The 23971-nt window shown below is 44.9% G+C and overlaps 1 protein-coding gene across 11 annotated transcripts in view; it reads left to right on the forward strand.

The window, feature by feature from the left end:
• The window catches only part of NFATC2 (nuclear factor of activated T cells 2), a 111870-nt gene that overhangs the window by 69183 nt on the left and 18716 nt on the right, over positions 1-23971 (forward strand). For all 11 annotated transcript variants that reach the window (XM_066978140.1, XM_066978141.1, XM_066978146.1 and 8 more), the window contains 3 exons: positions 4982-5037; positions 6084-6210; positions 7755-8450. In XM_066978140.1, coding sequence (XP_066834241.1) covers positions 4982-5037; positions 6084-6210; positions 7755-8450 — 879 coding nt within the window. The remainder of the gene's footprint in view (positions 1-4981; positions 5038-6083; positions 6211-7754; positions 8451-23971) is intronic.

Here is a 23971-nt window from a genome sequence, read left to right on the forward strand (position 1 = left end):
AAGTAATTTGTGTAATGCTTGACTGAAAAAGCAATGTACATTTTCAAGCATAAAATCACATGCAGGCACAGAATCACATACAGAGTCGGCACAATAGTGCACTTAGTCTTCAGTTGGAGAGAGCTGCAAAGAAAATTTCCTGAACCTCTCAGTCCATCAGTCATGCTTGTTCAAATAAAGCAGTAAGTTTGTTTCTCTGCTAGTTACTGACCCCAGAGTCATGAGTAAGAGATCGTGAATAATGTGTAAAGGCTGTAACTGGTTCAGAAAACCTTTAATTGGCTAATTAAAAAAAGCCCTATATGGGGCTGCAGAGAATCACCCAAAATGTTCCTAATGCAGACTGACGTTTTGATTTTCCCCAAAGTTTGGAGCAAGACTTTTGGTATGATCATGGTTTGAGCTAGAGAGGGTAGAATTACTTTCTTCCAACAACTCATTCATTCCTCCAAAGAGTGCTGACACAATCAGATCTCTCATCGGGGTTTAATGCTAAGTCTCATAGCCCTGAAGCAGCACAAAAATCTCTATTTCCTGAACATTTAACTGACCTGTGGTGTTAAAGACTTGCCAACTAAGACAAACCATTAAACGAGCAGGGAACCACAACAGTAAAAATATTGCGTGAGGCAGCCATGGCTGGTGAGACCTCAGGGTCCACATCCAAAAATATTTTATCATCTTGAGTGGAACTACCGCTCTTTTCAGAGACATGGATTGAATTCCCCATTGGGGAGGTGGAATTTGAGACACACCACACACGTGGACCTGGCACTGAGCTCCCACGTGATCCCTGCACATACCAGGACATCCTTGCAGTGCTCTGGCTGGCGCGTATCGCTCCCAGGACAGCCCAGCACACGCTCTCTGCATCTTTAAAATACTTCAGCAAAAATGATGCTGTTGTGCTTTTGTAGTTTTCTTACTTTTTTGCTGTTAGTGCAGGTTTAATTATACACAATTATCTGTACTTGTAGACTTTATATTAAGTTACCAGTAAAGCTGGGGATTAATCTTCTCTGTCTGCAAGCAGGGAGAGGACCAGTCATTTACCCCGTATGTGGCATGACAGAATTATGGGATAATTAAAGCCAGAATGGACCTCCGGAGGTTGTTGAGCCCAGCCTCCTGCTCAGAACAAAATGCACATGCGGCCTTTAGGCACCACTTGGGTTGCAACCCTGATGCTGGAGAAAAGGGCTCCTGAGCGTGCACATTGTGACGCTGTTTTTGTACTGGGTCCGTGCTCCACCATCATATCAGCAGTGTGGTTTTTAGCACATCCTTACAGTAAAAATCACATTTTTGCTGATGACTTCCTTGAAACATTCACTCTACTTTTCCCCTCCCTCAAAAAGCTCCAATTTATGCGCATTAAAAAAAATTACTAATGTGCTGACAGTTTGGTGCAAGTTTTCTCTGTTCAAAATTTCCTTTAATTGTCCTACAGGTGGACCTTAGAATTCTTCTTAATTTACTGTTCCTGCTGTCTGTTAACTGTCTGAGTGCGAGTAATCAAAAGATTTACCCTTGATTATAGAAGGATAGGTTAGATCAGAGAGGTATTTCTGCACGTGCTTGTATTTTTCATTTTATTCACAGCTTCCCGTATCCTTCTGCCAAAAGCTCACTGTAACATGCCTATCCAGAGGGATTAAAGGAAAAGCAAATACTAATTACCTCGAACTAAAGTTTGTACATTCATAACTATAAAAGTGAAGCAGTGAGACAGATGGAGCCACATCATGATATTTAAGCATAAAGGTCAGCAAGTAAGCTGTGGAGTGCTTATATTCAACAGGGCTTCGGAGCTTAAAGAACAGGGGCGATGCTGCTGACAGACTTGTTAGGAACCTGTTTAGCCCGCTGCAAGCATGAATATATCCAAACAGAAGCATCCATCATCATTAGGATGATAACCCCTAATACATTTATTTCTTGTTCGGTTGGGCTTATTCTCATTCTTAATCCCCCTAGACTTTGGACTCTGCCTAAACATCATTTGATTTTTATGGTTGGCTTCATTAGCTTTTAGTGCAATTTCAGTGGCTCAGTTACTAAACCAAATCAACTGTGATTGTGGTTGCATATGCTTCACAGGCCTCGTGAGTACGGCAGATGACTTTGAGGCCTCTTTCTCCTTTATTTTTTGCATTTTGGAAATCCTTTTGATTTCTACCTTCCATGTGAAGTTAGTGCTGCTGCATCTGCACAGACTGTTTGAATTTAGCAGTACAGGAACAAAGATGAAAACATTATGCCTGGAGGAAAAACAGTGTCAAGTATTCTCACTTGGCTGGCCTTGCTGTCAGGACATCTTCATATTGCATTGCTTAGACTGTTCCTGATGCACATCTCTATTAGAGCTCTTATTTTGTCGTGTCTTCTGGTTTTCTTTTACCACCTCTCTTCCTCAAAGTACTATAAAAATTTCTCTTTTGGGGTTGTTTTGGGGGATGTGGGGAGGTTCCTTAACAGCTATTGTGATGGTTTCTTTTCACAAAAATCATCTCGAAGGGGAATCCCCCCATTAAGTATTAATTGTGCTGTCATCAGATGGTGCATTTAGTATCTGCAGGATTAAACCCACAGCCTCCCACTTTTCCGAAGTGTTTACCATTCCAGCCACGGTGAAGCATTAGCTGCATTAACAGGGGTATGGATTTAACCTGGAACAGTCCAGAGCAGTGGCCGAAGCAAATGCTTATTATTAAATAATGGAATACTTTCCATTCATTTGCACAGCGGTCCTCTGGGATGTTAGGGCTAAACAGCAAACCAGGCGAGAGGCTTGCTGGCTCTAATTGCAGCGCTCGCTCTGGCCGTTCCTCCCTGCCTGCCGTCACCGATCCACATGCTAGCGTGGAGAAGACGACTGACTCACAGGGGAGGGACTTGAGATGCTGAAAAGAGAGAAAAGTCAGAGTTATTTTGTGTTTTCTCTGTGCACCAAAATGCGGTGGCAGTACAGGAGCAAGGTGTTTGGACGTCATGCTGCAGCGGTGCTGTTTTGTGTGTGCGTGCAAGCAAGAAATGCGCGGAGCTAAAGGAAACACCCGGGGACCGGGCAGGATTGGAGGGAGGAAGGGGCACACTGTGGGCAACTGATCCAGGGAAACCCTCCTCCTCCTCGTGAGTGTTTGGGGGCCAGAATGTAGCAGAGGTTTCTTGGGGATGGGATACCAGGGGAGGCATGGTCCTGCCGGGTTCACTGGGCACACTGGGGCCCAGGGATGAAGCGATGGAGTGTCTGTGGTGCGGAGCAGCAGCTTGAGCCCTTCTCCGGGAGATGCTGTCCTGAGAGCCAAGCACATCTGTCAGCTCATTGTCTGCGGAGCAGAGAACAAAGAGAAAGCAACAGAAAAAATGCAAAATGCATTTAAAAATACTCTTTCATTTCCCTTTTCGCCAGAAGCAGAAGTGCTTAAATAACAGAGGACAAAAGCAGCTCTTGCAGAATTTCCAAGAATCAGGAAAAATAAAAAGTCCTCTGAGAAGCGTTTTTATGAGCCTTTACCCTGTGCTGCCAGACCTGGGCAAGCAGGAGGGGAACCCCCGCGACTCCCCCCCCTTTAGCACAAACACCAGCCCAGCGGCTGCGGTACTTCAGAGCCCGTCAGTTAGCTTGGCTACGTGTCCCCTGTTCATTTTAAAATCAAACTTTCAGAAAGGTACGAGGCAAATTTTTTTTTCCCATTGGTATTTTTCTTCTGAAAATTAATTGGCTGAAAGACTCGGCAGAATTTAAAATCAAAGGGGTGGAGATTAAAATCTAAAAACCAATAAGGAAGGCATTGCTAAGAAGTGTTTCTGGGAATTGTGAGCGACAGTAGATTTAAGAAACCTTTGTAGCCAGGCGAAGCACCCTGTCTGGGTACAAATGTCCTGTGACTGCTCATGTGCTTACAGCACTGGGTTACTTTGGCATTACATACAAGGGGACTATATTTTATTTTGCTTTATAAATACCATTTTGTGTAACTCAGAATGGGTACGAGCTACAGTGTAATTAAGAGCAGGAAGACTTCCTGTGGGCTGGAGGCAGAGGCTGTTGTACGTGTCGTGAGGTGCTTTTACTCCAAGCCTGGTGAATATTTGGTCCTGTGCAGGGACTTCAGGCAGGACTGCTGGTGGCTTTTCTATAACAGTGGTGGCAGCAAAAAGGTGCAGATCCACTGGTGGAGGTGTTGGGCTTGTTCCTTGGTCAGAGGAGTTGTATTGTTTGGTGTCGTGCGCTGAGGTTTCATATTGCACATACGAGAAATGAGTATAAATAGTGAGAAGGCATGCAAATAGAAATCAAGCATCCTACGTATCTGGTTTCCCAATTACAGCAAGAATCTGTCCCTGTTGAACTACTTCTAGAAAAACCTAAGCTCCGGTGAGAATTCAGAGCATCTGCCAGTTTCAGTGTGCACCAGCTCTACAAGTCAGCCCCGAAGCGGCTCAGTTTGCATGCTTCAGTCTCCATGCAACCAGTGCCAGAGCTGGATTTCTATCTAGTCCTTTCTTCTCCTCCTCACCCAGCCTGTCTCCTACCACACTGGTGGGGAGCTATGTTAGCTTAAAACAGCAAAACATTTGCTGAGCCCTTGACCCACTATGACCATTAATGAGTTATTTGACCTTCTGGTGCCCTCCATCAAGTAAATTTGGCTGAAATCAAGTCTGGCAAAAAGCAGATGGTGCACCTGCGCAGAATGTTTCATTCCTCGGTTTGCTTAATTTCTACATAAACATTTAATTTTAATATGTACGTAAGTCTTTTCCTGGCGAGAGAAGTGTTCAATGATGTGTTTAAATTAAATGCTATTCCTTTTGGTTATAACTGGGAAGGTTCTTGAAATTAAGTAAATTTTGAGAGTTTTGCTGACCTGATGCCCTTAATTTGTCCTTGATTTTTTTTTATTTTTTTTACTTTTTAAGTCAAGCTTTATGATTAAAAAAAAAAAGGTACATTAATACTGTGATATTCTTCCAGATGGACAGCAGATCTGGGAAATGGAGGCAACAGTGGATAAAGATAAGAGCCAGCCTGTAAGTATGCAAAACATTGGATGTCCTCTCCTTGAGCTTCTCAGACAGCAACTTGTATTCAAGGGATAGTTTTCAAAGAGCGTCTCAAAAGCAGAAAGAGCAGCTATCTGACTGCTGTGATGACCAAATGTCAAATGCTTCAGCAGTAGATGTGTTGCAAAAAGAAACTATTCATTTAGCAGTAACCCACAGCAAATTGAATAACTGCTAGATTTTGTGTTCTTGCAGAAGACTCTATTGTATCAGCCCAGTTTTGAAAGAGTCCTCTGCAGGATGCTGGCTATACTAACTTCCTTTTGCCTGTATGGAAGTCTTGGGTACTCTGTACTGTGGAGGACAGGATTTGCACTACAGTATTTAAAATTAACGTTGATCTTTCAACGGAATAGGCCTCATTGTTCACTTTGCTTAATGGGACCTTACTGTAGTTGTTCAGTGCATTTAGGAGCTAGCACTTGCATTGCCATGGGCCATGCCTGTCCTTGCGGAAGAGAATGAGACGCTGTTAATTTCCATGGAAGCAGGATACGGCTGTCTATAAGTAAGAAGCCTATAGAATAATCTAGTTTATTCTAACACATGGGGGGAAATCTGCAATATTTGTTGCATTTGCCATAAGGAAATATTTTGTTGCATTTCCCATAAATTTAAGGGGACAGTTGTCTTGGCAATGGGCTGATCCCGCTTCATTCACCTGATGGGAGTTTGCCAACAATACTTGTTTATCAAGCACAGAATGGCTAACAGCACTGCTGTATTTACTACCATTCTGCGTGTTTTATTTGTAGCTGAGACTTCTCTCTCCAAGTTCAGGACAACATCAAGTACCACAGAGGATACAGTACATAGAAACCATAATACCAAAAATCTTGCAGTTTTTCACCATCTGCCCTTTTTTCCTTTCTTCCTCACATACCCTTCTTTGTAGGGATGAATTGGAAGGTTTACCTTCCTTTACCTCTGGACATGCAATGTGAGAGACACACCCAACAATCTGCTGTCAGCCTCAGTTACTAACTCTATACTGTCACCTTTCATTGTTTCAGAGCATGCTTTTTGTAGAAATACCAGAGTACCGGAACAAGCACATTCGCACACCTGTGAAGGTGAATTTCTATGTCATCAATGGTAAAAGAAAAAGAAGCCAGCCCCAGCATTTTACCTATCACCCAGGTAATTGTCAGGGACAGAGCAAGTGGTTGCCTTGTTCTCATGAGCAAGATTTTATTTTCTGCTATGTTGTTTTGTTGCCATTATCTGAGGATCTAAATGTTACTGTTTTAATCAGCTGAGTGCAGCTAAGCATCAGCTACTGTTTGGTTTAAAGGGTGCATGTGATTTAGGATCAGGAATTTCCCATAAATTTAAGGGGACAGTTATCTTGGCAATGAGCTGATTCTGCCTGATTCACTTGATGGGAGTTTGCCAGCAACTTCAGTGGGAGCAGTACACAGTTGACGTGTACGACAGTAAGATAACATCAGATCTGGGAAAATGTAACAAGGGCTTGGTATGGAGGAAGAAGAGCAATATATATTCTTCAGAATGAGGCTGGTTGAGAAAAATATGAATGCTTTTCTGATGTTCTTCCTCTTGGGAACTGGTGAGCAATCTCACAATAAACGCAACAGGATTACTAATGAGATTCCCAGAATTTCTCAGCTTTGGCTAGGATAAAAATATTGTGAGAAAATTGGAGTATTGTGCTTGTGGAAACCAGAAAGCATAAAATAATAGTACCAGATTTTTTTCAAGCTTTAAAATGATGTCTTAATTTGGCTGGTTTCTAAGAACAGGCAAACATTCATTCTGGTTCTTGATTTCAGTCTCCTCTAGCCTAAAAATTTTTGCTCCTCTCCCCAAATTTAAGAGCTGTATTAGGACATCACTGATGTAAAGGTTTCATATAGTTGCTAAATTGTTCTCCTATAGAATAGGAGAACAGTATTGAGAAGTACAATACTATTTCAATACAATCTCTGAAATAGACCACTTCAGAGTAGAAAACCTTATACTTCCCCAAAATAACCCTGTTGCATGACCATTATATAGTTTCCATTGCGTGGTATTTCTGTATCGAATTTTGATGAAGATTTGACAGAATGAGCATTAGAAATGTCAGAATTTGTCTTTAGAGGACCATCGTTTATCCACACCAAGATTCATACAACTTGTACTAAATCATGGTCTTTTAAACGATGGTGTCAGAAAGGTCTTCAGCTCTCAGTGCTGGGGAAGTTACATGTAACAAAGGAACTAAAAGAAAGCCCTAAAATAATTAAATTCTGCTTTTGGTCACTTAGCTAAATGTTTGACAGAAAAATTAGTAGTTGTTGATGTCATAGGATTTCTATTTACTCAGTCTTGCTTTGAGATGCAAGTACTACAAGAAACACTTATCTATGGGCTTGTTATTTTGCATGTGTTCCAGAATGGCCCTACAGTGAGTTAACATATGAGCTAAAATATTGTACTTTTCAAATTTCAGAAATTTGTGGTTAAATAGTTGATTAAAGATTTTCAGGAATATCTTAGTACAAAGCGCTTTCAAGAGAAAGCCTCCCTTGATTGCATATTTATTAAGCTCAATGCCTGTGAGATACGAGCTCGCACATGCAAATCTTGTAAATGGCTTAAGTCTCTTATTACTCCAAGGAAAACCTCTCTGTTCCTCATCAGCCTGTTACAAATAACATCCTTTGCATGCTTTGTTCTAGTACCATCAATCAAAACAGAGCCCATTGATGACTATGATCCAGCCTTAATCTGCAATACAGTACACAGTGGTCTGGGAACAGTAACACAGCCGTACTATTCACAGCACACAATGGTCACCGAATCCCCTTCCTGTCTTGTGGCCACTATGGCTCCCTGCCAGCAGTTGCGCTCAGGCCTTTCTTCTCCTGATTCGCGATACCATCAGCAGAATCCAGCTGCTGTAATATACCAAAGAAGCAAGAGCCTTAGCCCAAGCCAACTGGGCTACCAGCAATCCAGTTTGATGGCTACACCAGTTGCTATTTCAGATGCCCATAGGTCAGTGTTGGTGCATGCTGGTTCTCCAGGCCAAACTTCAGCAGTGCTCCACCACTCTCCAGGCAACCAGCAGTCCTCTCCAGTGATTCACTATTCTCCAACCAACCAGCAGCTGAGGTGTGGAAGTCACCAAGAATTTCAGCACATCATGTGCTGTGAAAATTTCACATCCAATGTTGCAAGACCCAGCCAGCCCCAAGTTAGTCAAGCACAGAGGTTAAGTCCGAGTTCGTATCCTACCGTGATCCAGCAGCAGACAGCTTCAGGCCAACGAGCAGCGAAAAATGGACCACCAGTCAGCGACCAGAAAGAAGTATTACCAGCTGGAGTCACTATTAAACAGGAACAGAACCTGGACCAAGCATATCTGGACGACGGTAAGCACTGCTCATCTCTTGTATGGGTTCATTGGTTCATTGGAGGGAGGGGGAAAGTTCATGACTTAGAGATCACACCTGTTCCTTGTCACAAAAACAATGTGGCCTCCTTTTGATGTGTATTTGCTGTTTGCTCATAAAAGTAAGTTTTGGTCTTTCATCAGTTGCATTTTTGGTAGATGGCAATGGACTCTGGCAAATGAGCAAAAAACAGAGTGTTCTGCAGAAACCGTCTGTCTTGCTTTGTGACATGGAGTGAGCTGTCAGGTTTCAAGCTGTTGCCATTTTGTTTCCCTTTGCCAAGCATTAGTTTGGAAAATGGAGAAACTGAAACGAAATGCACTTTTAAATTATTTTTTATTATTCATATCAGAGCAAAGTCCACTCTGTAAAACGCTTTTGTACATTTTGTACCAAAAAAAGCCCATTGAAGAGTCTATCAAGGCCTGTAATGAATGGGGTAGTGCTGCAGGCAAAACTATTGCAGATGTTCTAGATGAACAGTAGGACATTGATAAGTAAAACAATGCTGTTTCTTTGTGGTGAGCCCAGCAGATTTAGCCTTTAGGAATGAATATAAGTTAGAGTAAAGCTTTCTTTGAACATATCCTGCTTATTCTTAGGTAGGCAGCTATTGGCAAACTGGTTGATTGGTTCTTTCATTAAAGTAGTGTCACTGTTCCTTGCAAGAGGAAATCAATGCAAGGTTAGTATTTGGAGCTGGCTGCTGCAATCATAACGGCAAGTAGCAAAACCTACATTGATTTTAGTGGAGCAGAGTGCGGTTGCTGGATATATTGCTGCAAATATATGATGCTTTTACTCATAGCATACAGACCTGACTTTCACATATATTCACTGCTCCTGTCCTTACAGTCTAGGTAACTGCATGCATGATTTGATCCTGTGAATGTGCACAGTTTTGTGGTTTGCAAGCACCCAGTAGTCTGGGATTTTTCCTGCAGTTACCTACCTAGAGTTGTGAAATTGTGCCTGTGGAAGTTTTATTTTCTTAGATTCAGGTACTGAGTGCTCTGTGGTTGTATCATCTACAGTCTTCCTTGCTGCTTTTGTGGGCAGAGTAGAGCCCGTTAGTCGAGCAGTCGAGTCTGTTTCTCTCTGTTTGAAATGCAGGTGATACATTTTGGGTGCCACGACTGTAAAATGTGGAGAGTTTTTACTAGTATCTTTGTCTGAAGAGAAGTGTTGAATTGGGCTTTAACTGTGAATTTGATTTAGGAGATTTGCTAGATCTGCAAGAAAACAGCTAAGAAAAATCCACTTCCCGTTCAAGGAATGGGGCATGATAAGAAAGCAAGATAATCTTTCTGATGATAAAACTGAACTCTCTGTTCTGAGGTACTTTTAATATGAGAAACTGAGAGCTTCTTCCACATCTCTAGAAATACTCGCTACAAACCTTGTAAAAGAAATAAAAAGAGTGAAACTTGAAGTTAAAGCTAGCAGACTTTAGAGTAGAGCCAAAGTCCACTTAAATGAACTCCCAAAATGGACTGCGAAATTAATTTCAATGGGTTTTGAATCAGGCCAGAAACATGTAAATAGAGCATGGCTCACATGGGATGTGCTTGACCTCTGCTAAGAGGAGCCATTAGGCAGAATAGCAGCAAGTTAGAAATGAAATTCCAGGCTTCTGCTTGGCTGACTGGGTCATTCCGAACTGATTTCAGACTAGAGATTAATTTATCAATTCTGCCACTCAAGTCGAGCAAGGTGAGTTTGGTTACATACAGCCTCCTTACTGACCTCAGTGAGTTTACATTAGTTAAACGTCTGACTCGGAAAACTGTGATTTACTTTAGGACTTTGTAAAACATTTGATTCTGAAATGTTCAAGGCTTGAATTGAAAAGCCACTCTGTTTGCTGCTGGGGGAAAATGACTCAGAACTTAACAAAAGCCATATTTTTCCTAACTAGAAAGTTTATTTTTGTGCTTTATAGTATTAAAAGAAACCAAACCCAAAGGATTATGGAGGCTTTACCCTCAAATCCCTTTTATCCAGAAAGCTATTCTGAGATAAAGTGAGCTGTTAGGCCTTGCTGTGATTTTTCGTGGATAGATGCTGAGATGATGGTTCCCCAGCTAGGCTTGGCATGAGTGCGCTGCAGTGCCACTGGTGTACAGACTCTTAGGCAATGGCTGTTTTGGTGTCTCTCGCTTCCCTTCTCTCCTCTTCCCTTCCCCCATCTTCCTCCTCCCTCTTCTTTGTTCTTCTTTCTCCATATTTCTGCTGACAGTCCAGCTTTCGACCCTCTCTGTAGTTCTGACCTCCTCTTCTCAGCTCTCGTCCTTTGCCTTCGTGGTTAGCGCACAGCCCTGCTGTTCTGGGCTTTGCTTCTATTCTCAGCTCTGCCATGAACTTCTTGTGTGACCTGGGACGAGCCCTGCTCCCTCAGTTCCTCATTGCTGGAGCTGTTCCCTCTCACAGAGGGTACAGTGTCCCATTGTTTGAGCTCTCCTGGAAGTGACCAAGAATAACATCTCATAGATAACACAATTACTGTTTCTATTTACTTCTTCCAACTGCCATTGCTGGCAGGACCCTTCACTATTTTCTTCTCTGCTGCTGCTGAAAAAAAAAAGGTATTTGGCCTTCTTTCTGAGCCCATGGTTTGTTCTTTTCTCAGAGTCTTCACTGCTCCACGGGGCACATAAGATTCGGGGCTTAGCACACCTAATCTCTCTTTACATCCTGCCGTGTAAAGATAACAGCCAGTTCCACCTCCACAGGAGGATTACCGCCAAACATGTGACCGTAGCTCTCGAGGCTGTAAGCTCTTCAGGTTGAGTAGCACAGCTGAAACAGTGAGGACCTTAAGGCAGGCAAAGGCGAACGTTTACCTGTCTTCTCAGGTTGGTTGTGCTGTGTGCAAGGAGCTCTGCGCACAGCAGCTGCGTAACTGGTACCAGCCATACTGGCTACCTTAGTGACAACTTCAGCGTGTCTGTAACACATTTCTGACCATACTGCAGATGTGGAGATCTGTCATGTGCTTTGTTTGAAGGAGACCTTTGTCCTTTTCTCCTCTTACCTGTGCTTCCTTAGGGCAGCAGGTGCCCTGCCCAGCCTATGCAGCCCACTTGCAATTTCTCACCTTGCCCCTGCAAGGCCAAATGGCAAAGTGTGTGGTTGCTGGAAGGAAGGCTGGAGGTCTAGAGTCCCAGAGGCTGGGTTTGGAAAAGCAGCCAGCAGGGAGACTGATGCAGGTTGGACGTTGCCTCCCATATGTGTATCTCCATATACATATTCCTCCATGCACCATTTCTCTGTCCAACAAACAACACATAGATAGATAGATCTGTAACTTTTTGATATGAAAAAGTGAAGAGGGATCCCCAGAGGAAAGGACTATGCATGAAAGATTGGCAGAGAAGCATTTATTACACACTTCTGCTTCAGAGGCCCATTACTGTTGGAAATATTTTGGGAGAGAGGATAAGCCATGGTCAGGAAAACCCTCAGGACTCAACAGGTAATGCTGGCAAGAAGCGATTAGTTAGTTCAAATGCAAGTGAATACCGTAGGAAAAGAGTGCTCAGCATGTTTCAGATGAGGCCTCGTTTTCATATTGTTCATAACCAAAGCCAGCCACAGTGGTAAACGCTACACCACCAAGCACAAAACCTTAACAAGTAGAGCTGCGTTCTTCCGGGACGTTCAGAACAATCGGCTTAGCTATTTAAAGCAAAAGTCCTGTAAAAAAATATAATTATTTCCAGCACCACCCAAAATCCATCGGTGCTGACTTCTGTAGGGGCAGGATGGAGAGCGAGGGTGGCCGGGGCTGGGGGCTGCGGCCGTGCCCTGTGCCCCTGCTGCAGATCCAGGGGTTTGCTGCACAGCCTGGGGCAGCTGCTCAGCCGCCGTGTGCTGCAGTTCCCATCTGGGACACAGAGAGACAGCGATCGTGTGACAAGAGCAATTGGAGGGGAAATGCATCGCAGACAAAGCTCTCAGATGCGACACGATCTACAAGTGCCTCATAGAGGTTCAGTGTAAAGCATGGGGTTAGGTCTTCCCATACAAATAAACAGACGTGTAGCTGTTGTCTTGCATGTTACCAACTTGCCTGCCTCAGATTTAGTCCTTCCTTTAGGTTCGGCTGTCATGTTGTGCGCTTTTTACTTTACAAAGAAAAACGATTGTCATTATTCAAATGATAACTATCTAACCACATCTGACACTCAGAACTGCCTGTTTGATACAGGATCTCTAAATTATTTTTGGTGCACCAGTAATCTTTAATGGGGAGGAGAGAAGCAAGGCAGATGGTTGTGTAGTGGTTAATCAGACTGCTGATCAGCAGAGATGCTTTAGAGTGAATTCATGTATTTCACAGAAAATTTCAGATGCGGCAGATAGTTCTTCAGAAAATGAATTTGCAGTGTGTGCAGTGTGGTGCCTGTAAATCACCCGGCACTTTCAATCACCTTCACTACAAGCAACCTGTTAGTTTGGGAGTTCTGCTCGCCACCGCAGTAACCATTGCCCTTACTCGGAACGTGCCAGGTCTCTCCTTTTTCTTTTTGTGTTCTTTCTTTCATTCAACTGCAAGAAAATGCACAGTCTGAACCCACAGTGGCATGAAATCAAATGCGAATCTCTTCTTTCCTCCGTGGAGAGGAAAAACCCTTTCCGAGCAGCATTTCTCTCCGTAGCCACGTAGCTGTCAGGCCCAGGGCTGAGCACCTCCAGGAAACCCCAGCTCCCCTGGGGAAGCAAAGCTACTGTGTCAGCCCTGCATAAGCAGCAGCCAGGCTCTGACCTCCTTCCTGCCAGCGCTGGTCTCTCGCTGCCTACTCTGCATCTGCGCTGGTCCCACATGTGCCTCGGGAGCGTGCATCCACCGACACGTGTGCGGATGAGAGGAGAGGGTGAGCACAGGCTGGGGGAAGGAGGATGCTCTGCCACTGTCTGCAGGGCACCGTCCTCACCTCAAAGCCAGAAGTCTTTTGGGGTTTCAGCTCAGGTGGCAGCATGGCACGAGCATCCTCACCCTCCCCAGTCCCTGCATGGCGAGGGTGGCACAGAGCCACCAACCCTCTCAGCTTGGTGTCAGCTGGGGATTTCCCTGTGCAGGGGGATCCTCAACTGCAAGGTGAAGGCAATTTACACCCTCCGTGCATTATAGAGCAGCGGAGCAGCACTAACAGAGGGCAGGGATCCGGCCAGCTGCAGAGAAGCTGCCTTTCTCTTGTAGCACTGTATTGATCTCCTGGCCAGGAAGCACAGAAGATGGTGGCTGTGGGAACACGTTTTAGTTTGATTTATATTTGTCTTCATCGTGCATCTACGCTCATCAAATGCACAGAAGAGAAGAGCAATCCAGGGCAGGGGGGAAATGTTCCTGTTTCCTGGTGCTTTAGACAGGAGGGAATTTGCATGTTGCAAATGGGCTGTCGTTCAGTAAGGGCAACAGTTTGCATCAAAAAAAGGCACGCTCTGTTTTTAATTAGAACTACTTTTCATAGAAGGTGTGGTCATTTCTGCTCAGACAGGGTTTGACTAAGAGTGAAGCATGTACGTTCTCCACCGTGTTTTGCTCAAGCACTCTAGCAAATCAGGGTATTCATCAGACTCATTCTTGATGCTCTGACTCACTTTATTCCAGATTTTCTGTTCTCTACTGGGACTTGATGCCACTCCTTGGGTACACTACATGCTTTATTTCTGGATCACTGTTATTGTATGCTTGTGTTAGGACCTAAGTCCCTCATTCGTGTTCCAGAGTCTTGCTTTTGCTAGATGTGATGTGAAAAAAGAACAAAAAGGTGGCTCTGCTCCCCAGAGCCCGTGGTTTGCTGGTAGGAAGTAGAAGGATCTTTCTATCAAGAGGCAGGTCTCCTGGGTTGTGTCTGAGCATGGTCTTTCAGCAACGTATTTTACTTCTCTGTACCTCAGTTTACCATTAATAAAATTAATCTTGTCATCCTTTCTTCTAGTACAGTTAAGTATTTAATTAATTCATGTTACTAAAACTCACATGGACTCTCAGGAAGAAAAGAAATGGCTGCATACTTGAATAAGAGCTAAGTATTTGTGTTGTTATGGCAGACAGGCATCTGATGTTGCTCTTCACCTCTAGAAATAATTCACTATTTGAAAATTTAGCCCTTTTTCAAAAACGCTCTTTTCCCAGTAGTTCTGAGTGACTGTCCTGCCACCTAAAAACATGCAAAACAAAGCAAAGTGAGAAAAAAAAAAACAACACATACATCTAAAATCAGCAGTGGAGGAAGGAAGAAAATGAATCAAGTGATTAAAACCATAGTTCCACTGGCACCTCTTTGTTCTCGAGCTCAGGAATCTTTAATTGGTGCAGTAAGTGCCCACAGGCAAGTTGTGTTACAAAGCGTTTCCTGTTCGAAAGAACATGCAGACTCCATTAGGAGACCACAGGCACCGCCGCCAAGAACTGACAGTGCAGGATGGGTACGTGAAAGCTTGCTCCGTGCCTCAGTGGGCAGGGTCCCACCAGCAACCCATGCACCAAGACAATAAAGCCCAATCCTGGCGATTTGCTGGTGGAAGGCATGCCACCGTTTGAAGACTTAAACAGCGGACTGTTATCAGCAGCAAGCACTTAGTTTTCAGAAGGCATCAAGCAATTTTCAATGATAGTTTTGAAATACTGGCAGAATTACTTGAAAAAAAGAACTTGTTCATGCAGTTGGGAATTGAAAGCTTCTAAACCACAATAAAGTCCTTTCCCAGACTTGCTGTCCATTTACTCCACGCTCATGGCATTCCTTAGACGGTCTGAATCACAGACAGCAGACAGCTCTTATAAAGACGACCATAGACACCCATCTGTTGGAAGACATCTGCCAAAACAGACCATACATCTACTTTTATTCCTTCAATCCACTTTCAGTTTAAAGGGATAACAACAATAACATTTTTCAGTCCAGTGACACTGTTCGTTCAGTGCAGAGGAACAGTAATGAATTAAAACAATTCCACAGCAGAAAGAAGCAGGAAAGGCTTTCCTCCAGCTCTTACAAGCTGGACAAAGCGGGGGCATGGAGCTGCTGAGGTGCCCAAGGTGATGCAGAACAAGGCTGCTAAAACCAAACTAGCCTCGAGCATCCTACGCTGCCAGGTCCCCCAGCCACGTCCTTCCTGCAGATGTGGGGGTACCAACAGCACGTTGGGGCCGTTGCCTGGAAATGCCCCCCAGGCTGTGAAAGCACACAGGTACCGACGGGAGGCACGGCAAAGCTACTCGCTCCTTTTTCTGTCTTTCCATCAGACTCACTCTTTTCATACCGTGTATATCAAAGTGTGCTATCCGCTTTCTAGAAGTGAATGAGTGACTGCTGGCAAGCAGTACGTTACCTGTCACTGAGAACAGGTGTGGCTGTTAGAAACACCCTCATTTCTTAGGGCAAAGCTTGGAGAAAGAGCAAAGCTGTCACACGAGCAAATACAGGGTGTAAGAAAAATGAATCAGTGGTCTTCCTGTCAGCTAGGGGTGACACTGAGGGCTCTACACAGAAAGTCTTTTAGTTCAGGCAAAGTCATGACTGTTTTGACAATATTATTTTTAAATGGGCCTTTGGAAATGAGACGCAAGAAATGTGCAGATAGCACTTTTATAAGAAAAGTGTGCAAAAGCAGGAAAGGGGGTTAACTCCTTCTAGAGCTGAATTCACCGTTTTGCCTTGAACCAGAGGAGTGCTTTCTGGAAGCCTTTAACAAGGCTTGATTTACACTTAGGCAGCTTACCACAGAACTATGCTGGTTAAGGTGGTTGATTTTTTTTCTTTTGCTAACACAGCTATTATGGTATGAGCCCTTGTAGAGACACAGCTCCGTCGGTGTAAAAGCGCTGGGATCAGCACAGCCGGTGCCAAGGCAGGGAACCACCACCAGCTGCTCCACTGAAAGCCTTTTGTACATCCGCATGGGGAGGGCTTCACCGGCAGCACCAGTGCCGCTCAGCTGGCTGAGCTTGTCGGGGTAGCTGCAGCCTACGTAACCCAATGGATTCGCATACGCAACATGGGCAGTAATTGCACCAGCGCAGCTTTGTGCCTTTACCACCTCAAAATGAATCCTGACGTTGGTAACTCCCAGCAAAGGTGATGCAACGTGCTGGGTTCGTTTATTAAAAAGATGCGCTGCGGGGGGGAGCTGTGCCCTCCCTGAGAGCTAAACTAGCAGCTAGGTGTGTGCTTGTCCTCATGGTTTATCTTGTTATCTCCCCTTTAAAAATAGTACTGTGTAACTGAATATACATGTGAACAGGCTTGCATCCACATGGCAGCTCAAAGATTTTGCTCATTCTTTGCAATTTCATTGTGAGCCTTGGAACATTCTTAGTGATTTAAAGTCCCTGTGCAGGTGACTGCAGCAAAATATGAGAGGTTTTTGTTCTTAGTGATCTTTTCAAGTCTAAGCCAAGAAAATACAAAACATTAAAATTAGGAGCCTCAGTGTTTTGATCTTTCAAAACCCAGGCAGGCAAAAATGATGCAATTTTGGGGGCGGGGGGGTGATTGCCTGCTTTTAAAACCAATCTCATGATTATTAGGTTTCTGACTCATGAGCCCTGAGCGCCTGCATTTGGCGTTGCTGCTCTTTGCAGTTTCATTTGTCACAAATTGAGTTCATGTTAAGAATGTGCAAAGGTAGGAGAAGGAAGTTTTCTCCCCTTCCAGCACAGTATAATGGGAGGATTCTGCTCCCGCTGAGAGGGCGAGTGAAAAGGCAGCTCAAGCCATCTTCAAACTGCACTTCTGAAATCTTGCAAGCAGCTGCAAAGAGCCCTGCTGCTTTGAAAAGTTTGGACAACATCTGCACGTTTAACTATTGTGAAATAAGATGCCTGGCAAAATTAACCATCTTAAAGATATACAGGCTATTTATGGTGCAAGCTGAAAGCCAGTTATAAAGTCTAAAGCTACAGAAGAATAGCTGGATTCGCAGCGTTATTCACACAAACAGAACCCTTCCAGCTGAGTACTGCCAGGCAGCGTGGATAGCTGGTATGGGGCTTCTGGTCCATATAGATTTTTTTTCACACAAGAGTGAAGCCCTATAGGTGGTTAATTTAAAATTCTTTCTTTTTTTTCCGTCTGGTTTTCATACTTTATTTCTTAAAAAATACAATACTGATTATTTATAAATCCCTGAGCATTTAAAAAAAGAGGATAAATCATCTGAATTTCCCATGAAACACAATATTCTTACAAGAGCTCTAAATAATGAAAGCTAATTTAGCTCTAATTAGTGAGAGCTTTTCTGCCCAGCAGAAGCTGCTATGGCCTTATACTTGCAGATCATTTTATAGTGCTGCTTACTCACCAGTTCCAAGAGACTTCTCTGCTCTAATTTGGATGCAGTGTGTTTTTAGAGGAATTTTAAAAGCAGACTGGACAAATGCACAAGAAGACAATTCTGCATTGGCTATGAGAGGTACTAAATGACCTAATAGGTCATTTCTACTTCTGTGATTTGAAAAACAAGCAGCACATCTGTAGTCCTGCCAGCAGGAGAGGCAGAGATAGGGGGAGCAAAGCAAATTTGTGAAGACCATGAAACGCCCTTCCCAGCATATTAGCTTCTAATTTGAATTTCCATCCAGCTGCTAACTTTCACACTCTTTCTCTGTGTTTACCAAGAAGAAAACAGAGGAAGGTAAAAGCCAAGCTAAAATGCATAAACAATGCAGTTGTGTCTGAGTCATCACTCCAAGTCCCCATGCTTCAATTTTGCAAGCACAGAAATCTGGGCGTACATCCAGCTGTGAATTTCACAGATGGATCCTCTCTCTGAAAGGGGTCTGTGCAAAAACCCTAAATCCAAGTACTCCCGACTTTGGAAGCTTTCCTGTTCTCCAGTTTAGGTGCACGTCTACTATGAAAACTACATTCTGTTCGGCAATTAAATATCTGAGCTCTCTATTCATGTGACTAATGGCCTGATAACGTTGACTTTGAACCTGGGTTAGATTTAACCAGTGGATTTTGTGAGATACAGAAGAGTTAAATCTTCAGCTACTCTAACCTGGAGTAAGAGCACTGGGGATCAAAGGACTTCAAGGGTGATGCCTACGTGACTCAGCAGAGCAACACTAACTCGCTAAGTGAGAAGCTGGCCTAACACTCTTCATCTTCCTGCAGGTTCTCCTAATCCACGCAGTTCCCATTTTAATCACGCCATGTCCTTTTGTGGGTTTTTAATTTGGAGTCTGTTTGCATTCCAAAACACAGACTAAACTCTGCCCTCAGCTGAACAAACACGATTTCTTTAGAGTGAAATCGTAATTGAACTAGATTTAGTGAGAAAACTTATTGACTTTTGCCCATGGACACTGGAGGGATACGTTTGCATCTGAGGGAGAGTTTTTCCACGTGGATAATTGTCAGGTGTCAAAGTAAAGGTCAGAGCGGGCCGTCCTGTGCTGCCATCCAGCTGCCTGTGTTGGCCGTGCCTTGACTCCTGGCTGGTGGGGGGGCACTGGCAGCACAGACATATGCCAGCCCTGTTTGTGCACCAGGGTGCACTGCTTGACCAGAAAACCTCGAGGCCGTGCAGAAATAACCAGGTGATATCACAGCAAAGTGACAGCATCATTTAGTCCTTTTTCAGTGCTTATGCTTGCTCTTCCTTTGTGCAGGGACTCTGAACCTTCGCTTTTAACGCACAAAGAATAATTTGGACCAGGGCGAAAGAAGCAGTAAATTAGAGGAGTGTGAGTTTGCAATCATCCCCTCTGATCTTCTCTGCCAGGGGAGCCTAGTCAAAGATTCCCAAATTGTGGTGTGGTTTGGTTTGGTTTCTTAATGATGAATGACTTCATCATTCGTGAATGAATCGAGTCAAATGTAGGACAAATAGTGAGACGCATGAATGACTCTTATGACATTTGCAGTGTCTCAATTGGTGCTGGTTTATTTAGGTGGTTTCTAAGTTTCTTTGGAAAGAGTGAGAATGACTAAATGAAGGGGGAGCCACTTCAGAAGTATGGGAGTCGGTGGTGAAAGTATTGTGACAGTTAAACCTCCCTGGGTGAAATGGCTGGCATTATGAGCAACGCGGCATCGGTTACTTTTTAAGAGCTCAGCTCCGGGAGCCTCGGGAGCCACAAGGCCAGAGGAAGCCGGGTGATGTGCCAGGCACTGCCTTGCCTTTACGGTCAGACACCTCCCGGTGCTCGGGCCAGGTACTCACCAGCCCCCTCTGGGATTCCAGCTCCTACCGGGAGGCAGCAGGGCGCTTCTCCGGAGGTGTCTGTGAAGGTCCCGGTGTTGGAGGGCTCCTGAAATCAGACGCTCTGTGCAGCTCTCTGCTTCCAGCCTGCCCACGGGCAGCACCTTCAGCCTCTGCTTGCAGGGGAAGGGGCACATGGGGCACAGCACCCAATTCACAGGTCAGCCAAAACCCCAAAATAAGGCCCAGCATTTCTGTAGGTAAGTGGTTGCCAACCTAGTAAGTTGTCTGTATGGCTTTGAGGAGTCCCCTGGTTCAAGTCCTTGGATATGAAGTAATTGTAAATTTGTACAAACTGGTGCTTGCAAAAGGCTGGAAATAGTCTGTGAACGTGAGCACTGACCACACAGGGCAGGTCTGGGGAGCAAACTGGCTTGGCTGAAATCAGAGGACTGAGGCAAATCAGAGCAGAACTTTAAAGATCTGTAGTTTTTTAGTTATCTTCTGGTTTGTGCATCTTTTTTCTTTAAAATCATTTCAATTTTCCTTGTGCACAAGGAAAGGCACACATACGTTTGCTTTGAGTGGGGTGCTGTTTTCTTCCTTGGAAAGCACACCAGGGTACTGATTACCAGCGGACAAACTCTGGGGGGAGATTTTCGGCGAGGTGGGCTGCCTTGGGCCTCTCCTAAGGTCTTCCTGCAGCCTCATGTCTTCAAATAGCTTCTACAGACATTTTCTTTTAAAAAATACCGTGGATTTCAATACCCTTCTTCTTCCATATAATTTTTATAGGTTATTATTAAAATAAAAAGCCCACAAAATGATTGTTATGTCAGTTTTTAAAATTACTACCTATGGAGCTTTGTTTTACACTTGATGACATTTCATAGCTCTTCCCAACTTCCAGACTAGTGCAAGTTTCAGATCAAGATTAAGACTTACCCAAAATTCAGGCGGTTCTGCTAGTGGTCTTGGTGTAGATGTAGCTTTTAGCGCTCCTCCAGCCTAGTCTGTCATGCAGAAAATCATCTCTGCTTTTCAGAAACCACTGCTGAGCGTGAGTGTCCGTGCAGGAGGGCTGGAAGGAGCCTTTCCTGCATGTGACATTCCAGCGCAGCTCTCGAGGGGCCGCGTACCCCGGCCATGCAAGCAATCTAGCCCTTAATCACAGTTAGACTGTAATATTTACAAGCATTTCAACAGACTGTGGTCAATAGAACAAGACATTCATTTCCTCCCGTGAATGCAACGAGAGATGCATGCAGTTGATGGCTGGTTTATTACAGGAAGCACGCGTTGCCACACAGCCACGCTCTGCTCGGGCTGCCTCCCAGGCCAAGGAACGAGAGCAATTAGCCAGGGCCCGGCTCTGCCCCTGCCTCTGCAGCGAAGGGAGCTCTGTCATGCCGTGTACACGGACCAAAACCTCTCGAGGTTTTTTTCTTTTTGAGATGCACACCGCCTTCAGCCGACCGGCAGATGCACCAGTTATCTGGGGAGTCCCTGTCTGTGGCACCTGGACAAAAATGCTCTGGCTGACAAAGAAGTGAGAAAATTAATTTTCTTTTCTTCAGAAAACAGTGCGCGCCATCGTGCCTGGATAGATCAAATTTGTTTTGATAGCAAAACAAGTTCTATGGAAACCATTGTGAACCCTGGAGTGAGGCTGCCCAGGAGAGTTGGGGAAAGCCGCTTTTGTTTGTTGTGCTTGGCATCATTTTGCTCTGGATGAAGATGCTTTAATTTTGTGGGGAGACCCAAGAGAGCATTCCTCTTTTTCCATACCAGAAAGCCTTCCAAGCTGGCATAAACGTCCCCTCTTTCCAGCTGCTCCTTTCCAAACACACTGTGCCTCCTAAAGATAGTCTTTACAGTGGCTGGGGCTGGTGGAAAACATGAAGCCTGCATGGATTAGCACAGGAATTCATTTGGGCTGACGAATTGGGTTTCCCTCTATAAACAGCACTAGTGTTTTCATCTTCTGGACAGCACAGCAAACTTCACGTCCTCTCACTCCTCGGCCCGCCTCTCCCGCGCTGTGCATGCATCCAGGCCAGCCTCAGTGAAAGACACACAAAGTCCTGCTTATGGGGGAAAGCAAAGAGCACGCGTCCAGCGAGGCGCTCTCGACTGTCCCCCTTCTCAGAGAGGGTTTTTTTTCCAGCTCTTTAAAGTGATGCTGAGGTTATTTGGTTTTCTCAGTTTATTTTTGTTTCCAGGTAAAAGGGAAATTAAAGTAATCCCTTCTCCTCTGGGTTAGTGACCTTCCAAGCAGCCCACACTATATATTTACGCATTTACTTTTCAGCTTTGTTTATCTTCTGCTATGATGTGCTTATCTGCAGGAGGCAGGGATTCGCTAAAGAGAGTTTTGTCTACTCCTTTTCCCCCCGGGACTGAGGGCACTCAGAGGCTGGGTTGCAGGGGCACGTCCCTGCCTGCTGGGCTGTCCTACCCCCGCCAGGGATGCACAGGTACTGCTTCTCCAGCCACGTGGAAAACAAAGTTTGCTCTTTTCCCAGCATTTCTCCTGTTGGTTTGCAGGATAGTGCTGAGCACCCGCCTAGCACGCCTCTGAATGCCTCTCCCGCAACAAAGGCACTTGTACAGCTTATGCTTTCTCTTAGAGCTTACTTGGTAAATCTCATCATCAGGGGTTATTAATCACCCCACTTTGTTTCCATCATTGCTTGGGAGGAACGGGAAAGACGTGGAAGGGCCGATGATGTGATCAGGCTACGTTTAGCAGGGGTTGTGTTTACCTGACTGTTCAGTGCAGGATGATTTTGTCCATGTCACTGAGAGACTTAGTATAGAATAAAGTTGTGTGGATAAAAACTGGGTACTTGGGGTTCAGCTGTCACATGGAAGTTATTTCAAGAATAAAGCCCCATCCTTAACTTTACTTAATCACTGTGTTTTCACATGTGTAACCCACACCCCATTCTAAGTTCATTCCTTGGAAGTCTCTGCACACTCTCCTGCCCTTTCAAGGCACTCTGCACGCTCTCCTGCTATTCTCTGGCTGTAGCAGGGGGTGTCTGCTCTGGGGTCAGGGGAAAAATGAGGACATTATTGTGGTCTCAGGAGAGAGCAGGCAACTGCAATGGGCGTGGGAGAAGTAGTGGAAGGGACGTGTGCTGGGTAAATTCATCACCCACATTCACGTATAACCTGTCCTGCTGCTGAATCAGGGCCTTTTTACAGATAACATAGATTATACTCATAACAGTATGGGATTAAAAAAAAAAAAGGAATCAGAAAACCTGCAAGCAATGCCACAGTGTTTGAAAGTTTATCAATCTGCAGTACGTTTATTATGCTGCATTTCGTGGTGTAGGCATTGTGATACTTTCACAAAAAGCAGAAGCTGTTGGGGTCAAGATGCAGTTGGCTGCAACCAAAATACTTTCTCTGCCACGTCATTTGCTGGAGACACCTACTGTGTAGGTCCTGACTACCTCGCTGTCCTCTGGTGTGGTTATGGTGGAGTTGAGCACTGTTCCCCTTAGGGTGATGAAGAGGCTGCCCCCAGGACCCCAGGAGAGGAAGGTGCTGGCTGGGACATGGACTTTTCTGCAGAGCTGCTTTAAGCAGGCTCACTGGCAGCTGAGGTTTTGCAGCTGGAGCATCAGCCATGCTGAACCACACGAGGAAAACAAAACCGAGCAGATTTCCAAAATACTAACAGCTGGATGCAGATGACATTTCGGAATGAAAAAAAAAAAAAAAAAAAAGAACAAACCAAACAAACCGCTCTCGTGTTGCTCTTTCCCCCTTCTGATGCTGCCCCCATGCAGTTGAGTGCCTTGTCCAGGCAGGCAAACAAGAACTGCAAGCAGGGGACATTTCTGGGACACCCCATCTGGGAGAGAAGGGGGGAGTGCCTACTGGAGATGGCCAGCCTCTTGAACCATAAAAATTGCCTGCCTTTGCAGGTGAGAGGCTGCAGCCCTCTATATCTAGGTCACCCTTCAGATCTCAGCCAGGGTCAGCAGTGACCAAACCCTCTCTGGAGACTCAGCTGGCTGTCACTATTTGCAGCAGCGATTTACAGCCCCAGTATAAACGGTGCCGTTATTCTCAGTGTTGCTTCCAGCCGTGCCTGGGGCAGCCCCAGGAGGAAAGCTCCCTTCGTGACCTGCAGGGCATCACCCGTGCATGCTGACGGCCCCGCGGGGATGCCGGCTGCTGGCTTGGCTGTGGATGAAATGCTTGCTGCTCAGCGGGGCTCCCCGCAGGTGACCGGCCACCCGCAACACAGCGTGGGGAGCTTTCAGCTCTGCGAGGCTCCTTTCACCCTCTCCCAGCACCCACAGCAGTGTGAGCCCGCTCTG

Source organism: Anser cygnoides, chromosome 16, assembly GCF_040182565.1.
Source record: "Anser cygnoides isolate HZ-2024a breed goose chromosome 16, Taihu_goose_T2T_genome, whole genome shotgun sequence".
NCBI lineage: Eukaryota > Metazoa > Chordata > Aves > Anseriformes > Anatidae > Anser > Anser cygnoides.